The sequence below is a fragment of the Rhynchophorus ferrugineus genome, unplaced genomic scaffold (assembly GCF_030347505.1).
Source record: "Rhynchophorus ferrugineus isolate W39M unplaced genomic scaffold, kcgeb_rfMv2 rfM2, whole genome shotgun sequence".
NCBI lineage: Eukaryota > Metazoa > Arthropoda > Insecta > Coleoptera > Curculionidae > Rhynchophorus > Rhynchophorus ferrugineus.
Window position 1 is genome coordinate 30,879,994 of NW_027472581.1, and position 18,425 is coordinate 30,898,418.

Below are 18,425 nucleotides of genomic sequence, written 5' to 3' on the forward strand. Positions count from 1 at the left end.
AGCATTTCGCGTCTTAAAATCAAGAACGCCGAACTCCCATGGTCAGAAGAAGTCACCTATCTCGGTCTTGTCTTCGATCGCAAGTTTAGATAGACTTCTCACATTCAAAGGTCCCTCCATAAAGGTCAAGGTATTGTTAATTTGCTGTTCCCGCTTATCAACTGGGCCAGCAGGCTTCCTCTCTCAATAAAATCTTTCCTGTACAAGATGCTGGTTCTATCAGTCGTTTCAGCTCCAGTGTCTATCTAAAATACGTCTCACCTAGCCAGGTGGAACGTTCCTCAAGTCTTTCAAAACAAAATTCTCAGGAGAACAATCAATGCCCCCTGGTTCGTCAAGAACAGTCAAATTCATAGAGAAACAGGCGTCCCCCAAGGTCACAATTTTATTTCCGAGCTCTACTCGAGATATTTCTCCACCCTTTGTCTCTCGGACAATAGATGTATTACCGAGCTGGCCGATATTTCAGGTCAATAACTCATTTGGCTCTTCGTGGCCTTATTCTATCACAGTCGACACTTACCCGTCGTGCTCTAACTCCAAATTGTCTCTACCTTCTGCGGCGAGCAATTAACCCATGTACCGCAAGCTGCGTTTTGTGATAACGACGCCACGTCCTTGCCTGGCCCTTGCGCCTATTAACGGTATTACCGGTTACGATCATTGGATCAGATGATCGGGTGGGGTTTAGTGGGTAGCCCAGAGACAGTCTCCACATAACCAGTCCAACTCGCTTATTCCTGCGCGTCTTCCCGACCAGGTATCCGTAACAGGATTCCCCCTACCGGTTCCAGACCAAAAAAAAAAAGAATGTTTATGTTAACGTTGAATAATGCGATGAGTGAGACGTCTATATATAGAGATCAGGTTTATGTTTGAATAGATTTAAACCCTGACGATAATTTTCTCTTGCTCATCAAATGTTTTCGTTTCTATTATTTTAAACCCTGCAAATTTCAGAACTGGCGTTGTCGGTAAGAGTTGGAGGAAACCATATGGTTATTTTCTTTTTAATTAATTCGGATAAATGGAATCAAATGAATTATCAAGAAAAGGAGACAGGTTGACATTTGATTGGCATTTGTTCCGCAGTTACTCAAGACATTCCTTTGTGTAGTGAAATAGAGTTTTTTGTGAAATAAAAGGTGGAATTAACAGGTCAATCAAAAAGTCTGACGCCTAACACATAGATGGCGATACTAGAATTAAATCCATATGTTTTTTAGTTAGCCTTAACCTTCAAAAGATGCGTGTATAAATTTTACAGCTGTCTGGTCATTAGTTTGTGAATTATAGCATTTTGAGTGAAATAACTTTTGTTACTCTGAAAAAAAATGGATAAAAGGGAATTTCGCGTATTGATAATATATTGCTTTTTGAAGAGAAAAAATACAGTTAAAGCAAAAACTTGGCGTTTCCGGACACCGCCCCAGGAAAATTAACCATCAAGGGTAAATGCAGTGGACACCCAAAAGAGGTTGTTACCGACGAAAACATTAAAAAATCTACAAAATTATTTTGAATGACCATAAATTGAAATTGAATGAACGTGTACATCATATCATTTACGAATATTTGGGTATGAGAAAGGTCATACCCAAATATACTAATACTCTCAGTATTTTGAGATGCATATGGAATAACTTTCATTGGCTACCTTGAAAAAGGAAGGACCATCAACAGCAACTATTACATAGCGTTATTGGATCGTTTGAAGGACGAAATCGCCGAAAAACGGCCGCATTTGAAGAAAAATAAAGTGCTCCTTCACCAGGACAATGCACCTTGTCACATGTCAGTGAAAACGATCCCGAAAGTTCATGAATTGGGCTTCGACTTGCTTCCTTGTCGACCATATTATCCAGATCTGGCCCCCAGCAACTATTTCCTGTTCCCAGATCTCAAAATTATGCTCGCTGGGAACAAATTTTTGTCGAATGAGAAGGTGATCGCCAAAATTGAGGCCTATTTTGAAGCAAAGGACAAATCGTACTATAAAAATGGTATTTAAAAATTGGAGGGTTACTATGATACAGTATTGAATACGCTTTTCATTCCACAGGGCTGCTAAGAGTTTAAGAAAATGAAACATCTATCATCAAATGTATATAATTTAAACCTTCTTTTGTGTCATATTCAGTTTATAGTAGTGTTATAATAGTTAACAACAATGCAAAATAAATATTTTGGTAACTCAACTTTATTTGCATCTGTATCTTCCAATTATAATCATAATATTTTTCAGTAAGTTTGCCATCGACACAACGTTGATTTGTCTTTACACAAATATTCTTGCAAATATAGGGCATTTGATTTTAATAACTCTATCCTCACAGTTCCCAAGTGGCGATTACGTTATCATTGGGTTATCTTTAGACTTATTACCTGCATTTATTGTATCATTATTATTGCGCTCTTCGATCACAAACTTGCAAATAGCTCATTTTTAATTTGCCTTCTATGCTTTCGTTTATTTACTGTTTTCTACTTTGTCTTCTGTTCAACATGGGAATTAATAACTCACCAACAAATAAAAAATTAAATTTCTTTGAAGCTATTGTATATTTATTAATAATCTTACGAGATTTATTTTAAGTCTTGATTCAAAATGTATTTATTACCTGTAATATTCGGTTAATACTTTGATAAGAAATGTATTTTCTAAAAAAGAAATAAGAAGTTAATATTACTAAAATTTACAGAAAAATCTTAATACCTAAATGTCTTGTAAACAAAAGAGGACAAACGATTCTTGTTATTCTCAAATGTGGTTAATGTTTGTTGGGATGAAATGTTTACATATGTTGGGATTTTCTTTTACAGTTGTACATACCTTCCGATAAAGCGGATATATAAAAAACGTCAAATAAAATTTCAAGTAGTGATACTTTTCTTAATTGTTCCTTATCTAAATTTGCCATAACTCTGTAATAATATATATATATATATATATATATATATATATATATATATATATATATATATATATATATATATATATATATATACTATATATATATATATATATATATATATATATATATATATATTATATATATATATATATATATATATATATATATATATATATATATATATATATATACCAACGAGGATTTATCTGGATTGAACGTACTGTTAGACCACGGTCCTCGGCATTAAGCCTACCTACTGGCAAGTGACCAACTTAGAAATAATCCCAGAAGACATCCGGTCTTACCCAGACTGGCGTGACTGGGATCATTTTCCTTGTCGGATTTTGCACTCTTACCTAAAGACAATCGCAAATGTCAGACAATCACAAACATGAATTTACGACCATGCCCTAGCAGTATTCGAATCCGCGACTAGAGCAACAGTAGGAAGACCATCCTGTCGCCTTTACCACTGCGCCAACCGAACCGGCTGGGTGACCGATCTGACGGTTATTCCAAGTTACTTGATTTAGGCGTTTAGACGTTTAGACGATTAGTAAAACCATCATGGATTTATACCTCCTTGAAAATGTCAATTTATTATCTTATTTGATTTAAAGAAAGAACCACCTAAAGGCATCGTTTGCTAGTAGAAGCTTACAGTGAGCATGCTCTAACTTATGAGGCGTTTAGAGAAATCAAAAGTGGTAATTTCGATGTGCAAGACAAAGGACATACTGGTAGAGCAAAAAAAGTTTTAATATGCGATACAATTAGCAGAAACTTTAAATGTAGTCCAAAAAACGATTAGCGATCGATTACGAGCAATGGACAAAATCCAAAAGATTGATGTCACATCACTTGAATGACAGGTAAATGGAAAATCGAAAAATCGAAGAATTTGTTTTGTTTGTCACAGCGCCCTCTATTAACTTTCCTTCCTCTTTTCTATACTGGCTCGGTTATCGAAACAAGTCATATATTTAACAGAAGGTGCCGTTGGATCCTCAGACACCGGTATTTTCACACGATGAAGAACAAGAGCTAGTAAACTATTTACTTACTGATAAATCTGAAGCTGGGAAAGATTGAGTCACAGGTTTTTTGGCTAGACATGCTGAATTATGTATAAGAAATCCAGAAAATACGCCAGCTGCGCTGACTGCAGGTTTTGTAACAGGGTAAGTTTTATTTTTTTGGGGAAGGTCTATTACGAACATAATTTGACTCCCAATCGAGATTTTAATTGGAATCAAGTAGGAATGTCCGTTGTGCCTAAAACCAAATCAAAAATATTAGCCAAAAAGGCAGTAAAGTAGGTGCAATAGTTTCCTCTGAAAGAGGAATGACTGTTATACAGTCGAAATATGTTTTAGTGCTACCGGGCACAATATGCCACCAATGTTGTTTTCTTTTCAGGAAAAAAATTAATCCAGAGTTAATATGAAATTCTCCATAAAGACCTTAGGGCGTATGTAGTGACTCTGGGTGGATGATATCTGAGCGATTCTTGGAGTGGTTTAGGCAGTTTGTTAAATTTAGCCGTGCGACATGTGATAGCCTGCTACTATTACTACTTGATAGATGACATATAGTACACACACAAAGTATTTAAAATTAATAAACGAAGCAAGATCCAACTGAGCAAGCCGCCAATTTGTCGTTGTAATATTATGACCAAACTCTTTCGACAGGGCTCTGTACCAATCCAGTAATGGTAGTAACAATGCTTCAAGTACCTGAACTTTTGATAGAAAAAATATATATCTTTTCAGGCTAATATTTCACTATTTTTATTTTTTCTTAGAAATATCGATATATTTTTTTCTCCGATATGTCAATATTTTTTTCGGTGGCCAGAGATATGCCTATTGTTACTTGTCGTAATATTATGAGTTGTCTTCCATTGGTATCGGACTACCATGATAATTTTAATAATAAATATGTCTATGAAACTATGCAAGCCTTTGATTTCTTATGTTTTTAACCTTAGCTTCTCTGTATTGCCCCGCCCTTCTCTAAGCATTACTAAAAAATAGAATCAAATTTTGATGTAAAATATTACCAACGCATTCCTTTGGTAACTAGAAACTGTTTGTTCTGTAAGCTCAAAGATCAACTTTTAAATTACTTTCTGAAATAATCACGTCAAGTGAACGAGTTTACGACAACGTGTACAATTACATCCATCTAAATGTATGTATAAAATCAAAAAAGCTGGAATAATGTCTGCCATGTCAATCAAGTTGTTATCGATATTGTCTATTTACAATAAATACAAATTAGAAACGATTAGCTAATTTTATCTTTTGGTAAGCATTCTATCCATTAGTTATTTAACCCTCTTTTAATAGCGCCACCTAGGAATGATAGTAAATAATATTCAGACATTACTCATTTCTTATCTAGACTCTTAATACCTCGTTAATCTTAATAACTTTAGTTAACCACTAACTCTTATATTCCAACGGATAACCCATAGTTTTTTTAACAATATTAACTCTATTTGAATATACTCATAGAGAGATAATAATTACTAGTTCTAAGTTAAGATTCTGCTAAGAATCTTATCAGATACAGTTTATAACAGAAATACTTAGTTATAATAATTTATTGTAGTTTGTAATAGAATAAAAACACATCCAAAGTTATTATGCGTCAATAACAAATTGTGTTTAGTTCTTGGTATTAATATATGATCTAAACTGAATTCTATAGTCTGTATACATTTATAATAACATAAAAACTGTAAATAAATAAATTTTAAATAAATTGTGAGTTTCTCCATTTAGCGATTTCTAGGATAGAGAATCATTGATAAGAGCCACATATTCAGTGTTATACAGTGTCTGGACGATATTTTATCGTTGCAATACTAATATGTGATTTCCTACGATGATTTATTAACAATTGATATACTAGAAATCTTTGTTCAATGCGAAGTCGCTACAGCTAAACTAACTTTAGAATAACATGTGTTAAATTTAGATAACCTTGATGTAACGAATAGTCGCCACAGACAAGATTGGGTAAATGAAATTAAGATCATTAAATCATAGATAGCGCATAGGGAGAGTGTCTGCTTCTCAACAATGCTGCTTCAGAACATTCTTCACTAAATCTCGTCAGGTTGACGGTCGGTCGCAGCTACTATAGCCTCGGACAAAGTGAGCCTCCTACTTTTCAGTTCTATAATCTTCATCCGATTACTATATCATGAAGAATGCTAGAAGTTTCAACATCTGTTACAGAGAATAAGCGTTATCATCAGCAAATATCATATTGGTCATATCATTGAAGGTCGAACGAAATCGGCACTAAAGTAAATTAATTACCGTATGATATATCAATAATCCATTAAGCTTTGTTATCAGAAAATAATATTTACGATTTTGTCAAAATATTCTCTTTATACGAAGGTAAATATTATGGGTCTTAAAATGGATGAAAATAAAACCAACGAATATACTATTTAAATTTTATTGAAATAAGAGCTCGAATAGCACTATTATAAGCATCTATTTATTACATATTGTGTTAAAAATCCACTAAAAGCAAAATATCACTTATTCACATTCACAAAAATACAACCACGTAGAAAAAAACTTTTTTTGATTGTAATGGTGAACTATGTTTCGCAATACAATAAACTACACGATCAGAATTGTATTGCTCAATTTGACAGCACAATAATGAACAATCGGATATGTATACATTAAAATTGCACCCTCAAAAAAAATCAAACAAAAACATCAACAACTTTGGATGGTGGTTAAATATAAATAAATAATTAATTTCATAAAAAAGGAAAAATAAACAAGCGAAATGACATTCTAACATTTTTTTAAGGGTGTAAACAAAGTCCCTTCATAAAACCGAGCTTTTCTTTTATTACAATCCAACATACATACCTCATCATATATATATATATATATAATTTAATTTTTTTTGGAAATGTGAATTAACACAAATAAATTGTACAATCGAAAGGCACACCTATTACATAGTTGTTAATAATATATATTTTTCTCTTACTGTACAATGTGCAATTTTGAGGAGGGAGCAGAAGCTAGAAGCTTCCATACGTACAGCGAAAAGATTGGGAACAATGGGCAACACATAGATTCAGAATACCTCAATGTCTATTGGTTTCTGCCTGAGTAACTAATATATTGAACCAAAAAAACATTCAGATACATCTGAACCATTCCCGAATGTTGAACATCATTTTCTGAAAAGAAGCTGGAATGACTTGTTACTTGAGTCCCCTGTCTAATTCAATAGAAACATAGTTTAGTGGAGGCGAAGATCTCTGTTTATCTTCCGTGGATAATAGGGCGATTGGAGAGGAAGGGATGCTTTTTCCTTAAACAGTTAAAAAAAAAACAAAAACGAGCAGTAACTAAAACAAAATATATATGTATGAACTAGAATTTTGGAAATAGTGCAGAGTTACTTGGCGCCTGGTCGACGAAACGAGCCTCTGAAAACCTTAAAACCGACTAATTGCACTTGACTTATTGCGTTCAGTTAACAACTTGTGACAAAGAAAACAACAACAATAATGATGAAGGAGGGCTTTAAGATGTTCAGTGCATTCATTCATCTTCCTCCGCTGTAGGCGAGATGGTTTCCCATATATTGTGCTAGGTGTATAAGACTACTTATAGTTTAAGGGAGTTCCTAACAAACACTTATAACAAATATGAAATATGCTAACTTATCTTTTATGTTAATAACAAAAAAATTTAACAAATAATACGAATAGTAGGGTTGCGGGGTGGATTACTTCAGCTGATATACTGCATCAATGTATGCTCCATCACAGTATTATCAAGTGAAGTTATTTAAATTAAACAAAAAATGAGAGACCTACTAATTATTTCCTAAAAACTAACCAGGATGCCCGCCGACTTGTTCTTAGAAGGCTTTGTAATATTCGCTACCGGATTGAGATTTCAGACCATCAAAGCAAAGATGAGGAGCAGCAACACGAATAAATCTGACATGGAAGCGATATAAATTATTTCTACGTTATAAGGGAAGGAATGTCAATATTCTGATTTTTCCATGTGCTTTGGTTTGTTACGATAACTAATCCTTAACTGTAAAAGTAAATGAGATCAATCAGTATTCTTGGCTTGTGTGTGTAGTGTATGGTGAAAGCCGTTCGGGTCGCTGCTAAGAACACTTCTGCGGGCCAACAGTCGTTATTTGCAGCCTTGACCGTGTTAGAGGTAGTTAATAACAAAGCGAATGACAATATACAAAAAAAAAACATCGACACTCACGAAACAATGGATTCGACCTTTGAAGCTTATGCTGTCGAAACTGGCGCGTCGAAGATTCTTGATTATTATTTGAAGATTTACCAAATTCTCGACGAACCTATGGATCGAGAGGGAATGAGTTTGATGAAGGAGGCCAATTATTTTTTGAGCACGAATTTACCACTAACGATATCTTAAAACTAGCTTTAGGATGAAGGAGCTACGAGTATCTAGGTATAGCTGCTCTGGATTAAAACAGAAAATAACACTATTCAAAGGTACGAATGTGAAAAACACCAATTGCAAGGCTTTTCCAGCGCAGTATTATACAGTTCACGATAAAGGGAGACGGCTATAGGTGATCTTGAATCATCTTCTAACCAATGATTACCTAAAAAAACGTAGGGGTTTTGGTCCCGATACAAACTACAAATGAAACTCTTATGTGGACCAGTTCTGTAACTAAATAAGTACGACGTTTTAATTTGATATCAATATTACCACTACTAAATACCACTCAATTTTCGTATCTGTTTATACTGAACTGAACAAATAATTCTGGATCAGCTAGTATACCGCCTCGCGCGAGAGATGCAAGTGTAACGGGCAAGGAGAAAAGGTCCTTTTCCACTTAACGTTTTTTTCAAAATGGTTACATTCTAAGTTACTGGCAACAGCGACAACTAAAATGGCACCTGAAGATTTACATGGTTAGGTTTTACTTAGGTTATCCTTATTCGTTATTGTTAAAATAATCCGATGCATTACCACGACATATAGGGCAAGTTCTATTGGACTGCAAATAAGAACGACAAATTAAAGTCAATGGTCAATCAGAAGTAGCATGAATAACTTACCCTGAGCCACTTATCGATGCACTTAGCGTGAAATTCGTGTGAACAAGGTAGAACCCTCAAAGTTTGCCTGGCCTCAAAATCACACATGCACACAACACATGATGTCTGATCGCCCTCATGTGTGTCGGCGTTATATTTGTAGCTTACTAACTGCTCTATTTCAAGTTTAGCCAGCCCTCTTGGCTTAGCTTCGCCCAGTTGCTCTGCCAAGTTTAATAAAGCTTCATAATTCTACAAATCATTTAATTTTAATAGCTTTTGTTTAAGATTAACATTCAACAACATACTTCTGTTTCTGTGCTGTCTGAGCTGCTCAGATCTGTTTGGCTGAAGGGAGACATTGGCGGATTTGAGAACATCGCTAGGAAATGGAATAAGAAACCGGAATACCGAGCAGGAGTCATTATGGGTGCGCTGTGATGCCAGCGATGTGCTCGTGGAGGGGCGAGTCGTGCGCCATGATGAGGGGCGCTGCGTTGTCGCAACAAATCCAATGTTGCCCCGCGGGTTTCAGATATAAATAATGACGATGCTGGGACCTGAACGGTATGAATGTTATAATAGAAATGTACTGTAATTATTGGTATAGGCGTTTTAGAACACTTACTTGTAAGGGAGGTACATGCAATGATGAATGGGGAGCCAAATGAGGCTGATGGGTATCACCACGATGCTGTAATAATTCCAATTCGGGAATGTGGTCGGGCCGCGTCCCTAGACTGTAATGTTGGTGATGACCGGGAGGAACGGCAACGGGAGTTGGAGCTGCGGCAAAGGGCGGTGGAGCCAAGCAACCAGCCAGTGGTGGTACCTGCGGCACCAATGGAGCACCTAAAAAGTAACAAATCACAGAAAGAACATCACACAAATCATAAGGAGAGTTCTATTCTGATTAGTAATTGAGTGTCTATACATACTGTATACATGTCCATTTACATGACAAGAATGGAGATGGGGCGGTGCTCTTGCTGTTGCTGCACACAAAGATATATGAGGAGCTCCTGTGGGAAAACTCCAAACAGCTGCAGGTGGTCCTTCATGGTGATGATGGTGATGATTCATTGGAATTGTAACAGGTACCTATATTTATAAATTATATATAATTATTGCCAATATCATGATAGTATTTAGTCCCTCTTAGGAAAAAGTTCATAGAAGATAAATCTGCACTAAAGGGAGGCGGATTCTTATCACCTTTCTTGTACATCCTCCCTGAGCCTATGACAATTCAAATATTTATAATAAACGCTTGCGATCTTCCGGTCGTCACGAACAGGTCACGGTTTTTACCGTTCTGGATGATCTTAGTCGCCTAATATTGACTTTCCCAGTGTTTATCGATTTCTTTGAAAGGATAGACAGATTTTCAAATAAGAATGTTCTTCCCCCCTCTTTTATGTACGTTGATTGTCGAATAGCCATTTTTGAAATTTCTCAGGAGGGCAAGATCACTTTTGGTTCAGAGATATATGACTAAATTATTAACAGCCCTCGCGCGGTTCTCCACATGTAAATTTTCTTCCTAATTATTAAAACGTAGTATCGAAAATAGCAGAACCTTTTTGTAATAGCCGGTGAAAGTTAATATTAGAAATATACAAAAAATATATAAAATTATTTACAATGTAAATTAACATAATGATCATTACTTATTGTTTATATTCAGGTCAATTAATTGCTTGTTATAAACAATGCCTGTGTTATATACATAATTGTTTACCTCTGAAGAATTCACTATGCCTAAGTATGATAACAATTGGTATATTATGTTACAAATATATATGTGTATGTATAAATTTACTTACTTGATTCAGATCAAGCATAACTGTGTTTTGATGAGGATGTGCATGTGTCACCGGAGGTGGACTAGGGAGAAACTGTTGATGATGTGAATGATTGAAATCATTCCTGTCTCTGTACCTAGGCCTCCTTAAAGGTGGACTGCCCTAATAATTTGAATGAATTGTATGTCAAGAAACAAAATTAAGTTTTACATACTTACCTGTACCTGATGGGGTGTTGATGGAGGATGTTGCCTGGGAGATCTACGTGGAGGTGAAGGTGGCCCACCAGGTTGCATATCCAAGTGATGTCCAGACCTAGATAGTCTCCTTCGTTTACGAGAAGGACTCTCACTTTTGATGCTCTCATCGCTAGCTTGTCTAAAGTATTGAGGTGAAGGTTGTTGGAAATGTACAGGTGAAACAATGACATCTGGAAATTTAAAAGGCATATGAATTTTAAAATTCATGAATAACAACAACAAAATTCTACCTCGAGCAGGTCTCCTTTGGGAAAAATCCATCATGCCTCTAGGGTGTATGTTCTCATTGGGATTATTATTGTTTTCACATACGTTTATGTGTAGAGGTGGAGAAATGTGTCTTCTATCAGCGAGTCCAGGCATAAGTCTCCTATCTGTAACATTATGGTATGTTTGGGCAATTGTATGTCTCCTTTCTTGGGGACTACTTAGGTTGTGTCTCCTATCTGGATGTTGATGACCTAAACATTTTTAATTAAACATTAAATTACAAAAAATAATGCAACAGCAGATGTACTAACCTGAAGCTTCATTGGAATAATGAATATGATTATTACGAGAAACAGGACTTAATTGAGAATTTTTAGGATAACCATGAACATAGTTTTGTTCCTTTTGACTACCATTAGATGCTAAAGAGCACTCCCTGCAACAAATATTATAAATATGAAGAAAATTGCTAGACATTAAAATTATATTATTCCAACAGATAATTTAAAGTAGATAAGTAAAAGAGATATCTACTTTTGGTTTAGAAACCATATAGCTTTCAAGTATAGACAAACAAAAACATAATCAATTGTGTTAATTAAAAATAAATAAGAGTGCTTAATAGCAATAATGTAAAAACTTACCCTCTGTTAAAATTATTTTCATATTCTCTATTGTAATCCTTGGCATATCTGTTTGGCCAACGTTGGGGGTGATTAGGGCGATTTGAGTGATTATTTGCATGTCTATTAAAGTTAGATGAATTCTTTCGAGGTTGATTGTGATTATTAGAATTCATAACTTAAATATCTACAATGTAAAGTCACTTTAACGATACAATTATTGCTGCAAATAACTCAACAACCTTGTGGCAAACGTACACAATCACTATTGAGCAAGAAAATGAGTAATTTTATTATTTGATCTACACTATTGATCCACATGAGGCATAATACAGCGAATTGAAAGTTCTTGGAATAATCAACTAATACACTAGGTAAAATAGCGTAGATTGCACACTAGCACACATTATTTTACAAGAAATATCCAAAGTAAAGCAAGAATTTCTACTAATATTTTTTAGACAGGCTACACAACTATTGTTGTGAAATCAGCCACAAACACCACCCACTACTTTGACGTACAGAATCTTGAAATGTACTTGTATTCGCTTTTAAACTTATTGCACTTGTTAAATTAAAACTACTATCGCCTTTTCATTAATGGATGATTGAAAAACATTAATATACAATTATAAATTAGTCCTTTTAATGAAAAAAACAATCACTTCTCCACCAAACACTTATGTTTGGAGTGAACGTAGGTGACGCATGGGTACCAACCTGGAAATGTATTCACTAATATGGGTTCGGTCAAATAAAAAATAATTAACCATTAAGCTTTTTTTAAACATACATTATACTTCAACTATCGTTTTAAAATATAGTTTAGGAGATTTTATGATATTCATATTAACAAGAAAATAAATAATATAATAAAGTAAATAAATATTCATTACACCTAGATGTTTATATTTTATATATTGTATTAGATTTCTCGTACTATAGGTTTCCATCACAAACATAAGTCTTAAATTTAAAAATAATTGTTCTTTCACATAAAAAATACAGGAATGTAAAATTTTTATTTATATTCCACATTTCTAACGGTAGATGTCGCAAGAGGTATATAAAGGGATTAAGAATTTTTAGAAAGTGGGAGCTCTATTCGGATAAATATCGCAGGGGTTCGTGGAAGTTCGGAGGCTGTTGAGGTTGGATTGGTTAAAGAACATAATGTAATTATGTATCGATCGCTGACGTCAACGTGACGAATTTCACGTATTTTTATTCGGAATCAAGCTAGTTTTCATGCAGAGATGGATGAGAAACGATTAAGTAAAGAGTAGTAAAGTTGTGTTGATAGTGGTTTATTGTGAATTTTGCGTTTAAAAGCAGTTATTTAAGTCGGGTGTGCTTTGTTCGATTATCTGTGCCAACTGTTGGACGAAGAAGAGCAAATTTATGTCCATAATAGCCGTTAAGGCATTGCATATGGCGGAGAGAGATCGTCCTTTGTTTTGAATCCCAGTTGCGTCCATTTTGTGAAAGCAAAATCTGCGCCGTACCTGAACTTGGGAGTTTTTAGGCGCAAAATTCATGTTTTTGGCTTTTGATCAAATCAGACAAAAACAATATAAGTTATCAAGGGTAACTGTGGACTTTAAAGCTAAAACTACCATCGATCTGTTTACATTTGCGCTCTGGTCAAAACATTACTATGGCGATGACAAAGAGAAGCGACATCGGTGGCAAGATAGTATCGCAGGCTAAGGCCAAAGCAACCAAGTACCCTTCGAAGCCAACTCCCCAGGACTCCCCAGTCCATAATAAATCCCCAAGACAATCGCCAGTCAGGGGAACCGAGTCTAGCCGTAGGTCTCCATTGGGGGTATTAGCGGGTCATTACGCGGGCTGCAAATTCACCGAGCCTCCTTCAGCTTCGGCTGTGCCCTTGCCCCCCTTGCACTGGATGCAAGCCAAAAAATCTGTGATGTTGCCTTTTAATGCTGCCACCAGTGTGCCCTCGGCTATGAATCAACATCTTGACTTTACACAACAGCTCAAACTGTTGCTCAAGGTTCAGGCTTGATTTGGGGTGCGACAAACAAAACACAGAAAAAAAGACATTTATCTTTATATATATATTATATATTTTTATGATGAGTGAACCACTGAGAAATCATGTAAGTAATTTTAGGTACTGTTGGTAGCGAGTGAACACGACAATACTGTCAAGTAAATGTAAAAACATACAGATATGTAATAATGAAGTCCGTTTGTTTGAAACCAATATGTTTCGGAGGCCTAATAGTTGTTTTAAGGTCTTTTATAAATTCTATTGCATTGTCCTGTTCAGCCGCCCTGTGATAAATGCAGAGGCAAGTGCAACTTGTCTCTGCAATAGATTTTAGGATCTTAGCATGTAGTGTTTAAAAAGAATAATTTAGTCTATTTCTAAATGTGATTTTTTTGTTTTTATTGTTGAGAAAGATACAACTTGTAAAAGGTATAATAACATTTGAGTTTTGTAAATCGAGCAACGCTCAAATCAGTGTGTGATACATGTTAGTGGTTATGATCTTGACGTCATAGCCCAGCATTCTCCCTTTTTATGCCTCTGAGGACCCCCTCCGTGTTTCGCCCTAGCCTAATTTTTGGGCAAGTACTGATTTATTAGGGGGAAACACTGAGGTGGTCCGATAGTGGTCCAAAATTGAGCTTTAACTAGCATTAGTGTAATATAGGTATTATTGCATTCTCCATCGGTATCGACTCAAGTTAATTTTACAGTACAAACGTAACGGGAGACTGCTCGACTGTGACCGTAAATATATCTAAAAAATCGTCAATTACGACGCATATTTTTGTTAAGATGAAGTACAAATCTGTATCATTTTTGACATTCATGATATTGTATTTTTTTTCGGTATAGCCAAAATTATCGAAACCAGTCGAGCTTTAATTATTATTTTGTTGGAGTTCCTTAAGCGGATCACGACGAACGTTGTGTGAAGTGCAATATTTTATTTTTAAACTCCGATGTACGCATAAAGACTATGTATATTTTTTATTTGATTATTAGAGGTTCTAATTTTGTTCAATTTTTACATGTTTTTTGATTCCGCTTTATGAAAGCAATTACTCGTTTTAGTTTACTTTTTTCTATTTTGTCAAAATTAGTGCTTTTTTTATTTGGGTTATTAGGATCTCTAATAATTCGTTATTGTAAGGAAAGATTTTTAGAATCTCAGATCTCACATTGTCAACTTATCGATAGTCTGTTCAAAATTTGTTGTAATATTCTGTCATCTCCATCCTCTTATCTGTGATACCTTGAATCCTGTTCCTTCTCCACATTTCCTTGATATTTTCCAACAATAATATTGAAACTTTTCTTATAAGCATAATTAGGCAGATATATACATACAGTAATTTTTTTTCTTTTTCATTTACTGGTAATTGTGCTAATATGAAATGTCTTATTGTCTTGGCAATATTATTTGCCCTCCTTTCCTAGTTTTTTCTTGAGCTCGCAAACCCAGTTCAGTCTATTAAAAAATATGTTCTTTTTATTGAAACAGATAAATTTCTTTCCTCTATATATATATATAAATATCAATTATTTTAATACATATCAATATTTGATGATTAATTTAGGAACTCTGATAGTTATTTCATAGGTTTTAGTGTTTTTTTTTGCGGCAATATCATTTTTAGAAATTATTTTTCAGTTGATTTTCCAGTCGGTTCGACATCTTTGATTTGTTTGTCCCAGCTCTGTGTTATATCTGTGATACCAGATTTATTTCTCATTTTTTTCCTTTATATTGTTCCCAAATTCCCTCTTGTATATGTAAGAACTATATTTGTATATCAACAAAAATATCATTTATTTGTATTGTTTTTAAGATGTTTAATGGTTATTTGTTGATCTGCAAATTTTAGTCCGTGATAATCCTTGAATCCTTTCCTTCTATTCCTTTCTCTCCGGGGCTCCTACCCCAACCAATTGTTTTAAAAAAATCTTAACTTCTGTTAAAGCATTGTAACAATGAATATTGTTCCTTATCTCCTAGTAGAGGTACTGCATTTAATGCAGTGATAATCCTTTGATTCCCTTCCTTAATTCCTTGTTGTTCCGGGGCTCCTACCCCACCCAAATATATTCGAAAAAAGAAAGAAATGCTTGACTTCAGTTAAACTGATGTTATCTTTTATAATATAATATTTTTCTTTGTTTTAGGTACTTTTGTTTGTTGTTGGTCATAGTAGTATAGTATACTCATATCTAATCATGACTCCTTTAAATTCCTTGTTGATTGGGGGCCTTTACCCATCCGCCATATCTATTAAATCACTTGCCCATATTTGATGTTTGTTTCCCTCAGAATTCAGTCATCATATGTTGTTTGTAATGCAGTGATTATTTCATGATTCCATTCGTGAAATTCCTATTGTCTTGGGGCTGGTCTACCATCTAAACATATGTAAAGCAAGAAAGAATACCTTGTCTTTGGTATTCATCATTTCTTCACAGAAGTTTTTTTAAGGATAGTTTGTTTTTTGATTTCAGTAAACTGAAAGAAGCTGTTTATTAGTGTTTTTATTTTTCTAAATTTGTATTCCACCTTTCAAGTCAAAAAATTGATATTTATTATTCTGGGTTAATTTGTATATAGAAAATTGTAATTCATTGCAGAAGAAAAGTACGAGTGTTTTTTTTTTTTCAAAGGATTATCATGAAGGGATATCAATGTCTGTTATTTATGCATATTTAATCGGAATATTATCAGTTAGATATTTTAGAGGGAACATAACTTCACCAGTTATTATTGTATTTTTTATTAGTTCTTGGTATTTATCCGAACAAAAACATTTCAAAAACAAATAAAACCAGTTAAGCTTATTAATAATTTTCATGTTTTTGATTATCCAATTCGTAATTAAGTGTTGACGTTAATATTACTGTCGAATATTCAATGTTTTTCTTCCTCATAAGTTAATGTAAATTTCTATCATGTTATGTAATTCTGGGTTTTTCATTTCTTACTGTTATCTCTATGCTATCATATATACACATATTAGTTTTCAATTGCTATATATATATATTGTTTCTTACAATTCTTATAAAGTAGTTAAGCAAATTTTATATTGGTCATTATATTTTTGTACAAGTCATGTTTGAAGCAACAATTAATTGAAACAAATATAAAAATTATAAGTTGCGATTTGTTTCATTTTCAATTATTATGTGTATTAAGCATACATACATTTTTGAGACAAAGTCTTTTTTTTTGAGAGATTTCATGTCGTGGACCATAGTTTATTTTTTAATCATGTAAATATTTTTTCGGCGTCTTATTTTCATATTGTAGCCTAATTACTCTGTTAGCATAATTTCTTATATACCTCAGGTTGTCCAAAAGGTTTTGTTTTGTAAAAGCCAGCTTTGAAATGTTTTTTGATTAATTACAATCTCTAATGATTGATTTCAACATACTCGTTCCAGTGATATTTTAATTCATGCATCTAATATGTTCATGTAGTTGAAAATTTTCCACATATTAATATATTGAAATGTGAGAAAAGATCTGGCAAATAAAGCGGATATTGCAACAATTCTTATTTTAAGTGACTGTTTTTTTGCCATGGTTTTAGCCAATGGATTAGGCTGTGTGGGAGGACATGTTTTGATAATTTTTTTTCTTCGGTAAGGCATTTTCTTGTGAATTTTGGAACTGGGTCACACTGGTTTCGATCATGGTTGTGAGTCATCATCCAAGTCTTTTCTGTGGTGATGGAACCACGGTTAAAATCAATTTAATAAATCCTGTTCGAATGTGTTTTTCATTATTGTGCGCCCAAGTTTTTTTTGTAATTATCGATTTCATATATTTTCTTTTTCAGGTACTTTTATTGATGCTGACTTCTTTTCAGATTTTAAAGACCCGACGAGATATTTGATACTATTGTGAGATTTGAAAACGATGATTTATAGAGTAATTTCTAAAAACCCATGAGCCTGAAAGGTCATAAATAACGGCTATCATCTATCTGTCACGGGATACTTGAGGAAGCTGTTATGTTTGTAGCGTCTAGTAGCTAGTTATTTATTTACCGAAAACTACAGTTTTAATGTGTTTCTATTGTAAATGGTAAGTACCGTCAATTTTAACTTAGAAGCTAAAGAATTTGCGATTTCAAAAAAGTTAATTTGTAAATTTTTCTAGCTCTTTCAGTAAACCTGTGAAGCATAATGGTATGGGCGATTTTACCTTCTAAAATTAAATTTTACTTTTAATTTTAGAAAACATTTACATAATATGAGTTATAAATATTAAATATTGATTTTTTATAATTTTTACATATTTAATAACACTTTGTTGTTTATTTTATAGATTATTGATCTAAATAAATCTATCGATTTCTAAAATAAAAGTATATTGTTCGGTTTAAATGCTTTTTTTATATCTATTAATTTTCCATATTTTCTACAGCTTTTTAACCCATTGATATGGTAGTTTTAATGGTGTGTAGAAATAAGTTCGGAGATTTTTATTGTAACT

General features: G+C 33.8%; 2 protein-coding genes across 3 annotated transcripts; one reads left to right on the forward strand and one right to left on the reverse strand.

The window, feature by feature from the left end:
- Window positions 1-6,381: 6,381 nt before the first annotated feature.
- Window positions 6,382-12,640, reverse strand: LOC143190575 (uncharacterized). The gene is made up of 11 exons (XM_076394964.1): window positions 12,162-12,640; window positions 11,941-12,106; window positions 11,608-11,732; window positions 11,317-11,547; window positions 11,045-11,256; window positions 10,848-10,988; window positions 9,960-10,122; window positions 9,650-9,873; window positions 9,330-9,581; window positions 9,043-9,273; window positions 6,382-8,981 (listed from the first exon to the last, which is right to left on the reverse strand). Exons 2-11 carry the CDS (start codon window positions 12,093-12,095, stop codon window positions 8,919-8,921), a joined length of 1,797 nt encoding a protein of 598 aa, XP_076251079.1. The 5' UTR covers window positions 12,096-12,106; window positions 12,162-12,640; the 3' UTR covers window positions 6,382-8,918.
- Window positions 12,435-17,925, forward strand: aqz (aaquetzalli). 2 transcript variants are annotated; one of them, XR_013004281.1, is made up of 2 exons: window positions 12,435-14,042; window positions 17,797-17,925. XR_013004281.1 is itself a non-coding variant. In XM_076394968.1 (1 exon), exon 1 carries the CDS (start codon window positions 13,577-13,579, stop codon window positions 13,946-13,948), a length of 372 nt encoding a protein of 123 aa, XP_076251083.1. In that variant the 5' UTR covers window positions 12,435-13,576; the 3' UTR covers window positions 13,949-16,042. The 2 variants fall into 2 exon arrangements, 1 of the variants encoding a protein (XP_076251083.1); XM_076394968.1 differs by lacking the exon at window positions 17,797-17,925 and having other exon boundaries at window positions 12,435-16,042.
- Window positions 17,926-18,425: the final 500 nt, after the last annotated feature.

Bases quoted from the DNA above. Each gene is read 5' to 3' on its own strand.
- LOC143190575 (XM_076394964.1), bottom strand. From the start codon at position 12,095: ATGAATTCTAATAATCACAATCAACCTCGAAAGAATTCATCTAACTTT. The intron at 10,123-10,847 runs GTAAGTAAATTT...TTATAAATATAG, and splicing joins TTATGCTTGATCTGAATCAA to GTACCTGTTACAATTCCAAT. The intron at 8,982-9,042 runs GTAAGTTATTCA...TCTTATTTGCAG, and splicing joins GCATCGATAAGTGGCTCAGG to TCCAATAGAACTTGCCCTAT.
- aqz (XM_076394968.1), top strand. From the start codon at position 13,577: ATGGCGATGACAAAGAGAAGCGACATCGGTGGCAAGATAGTATCGCAG.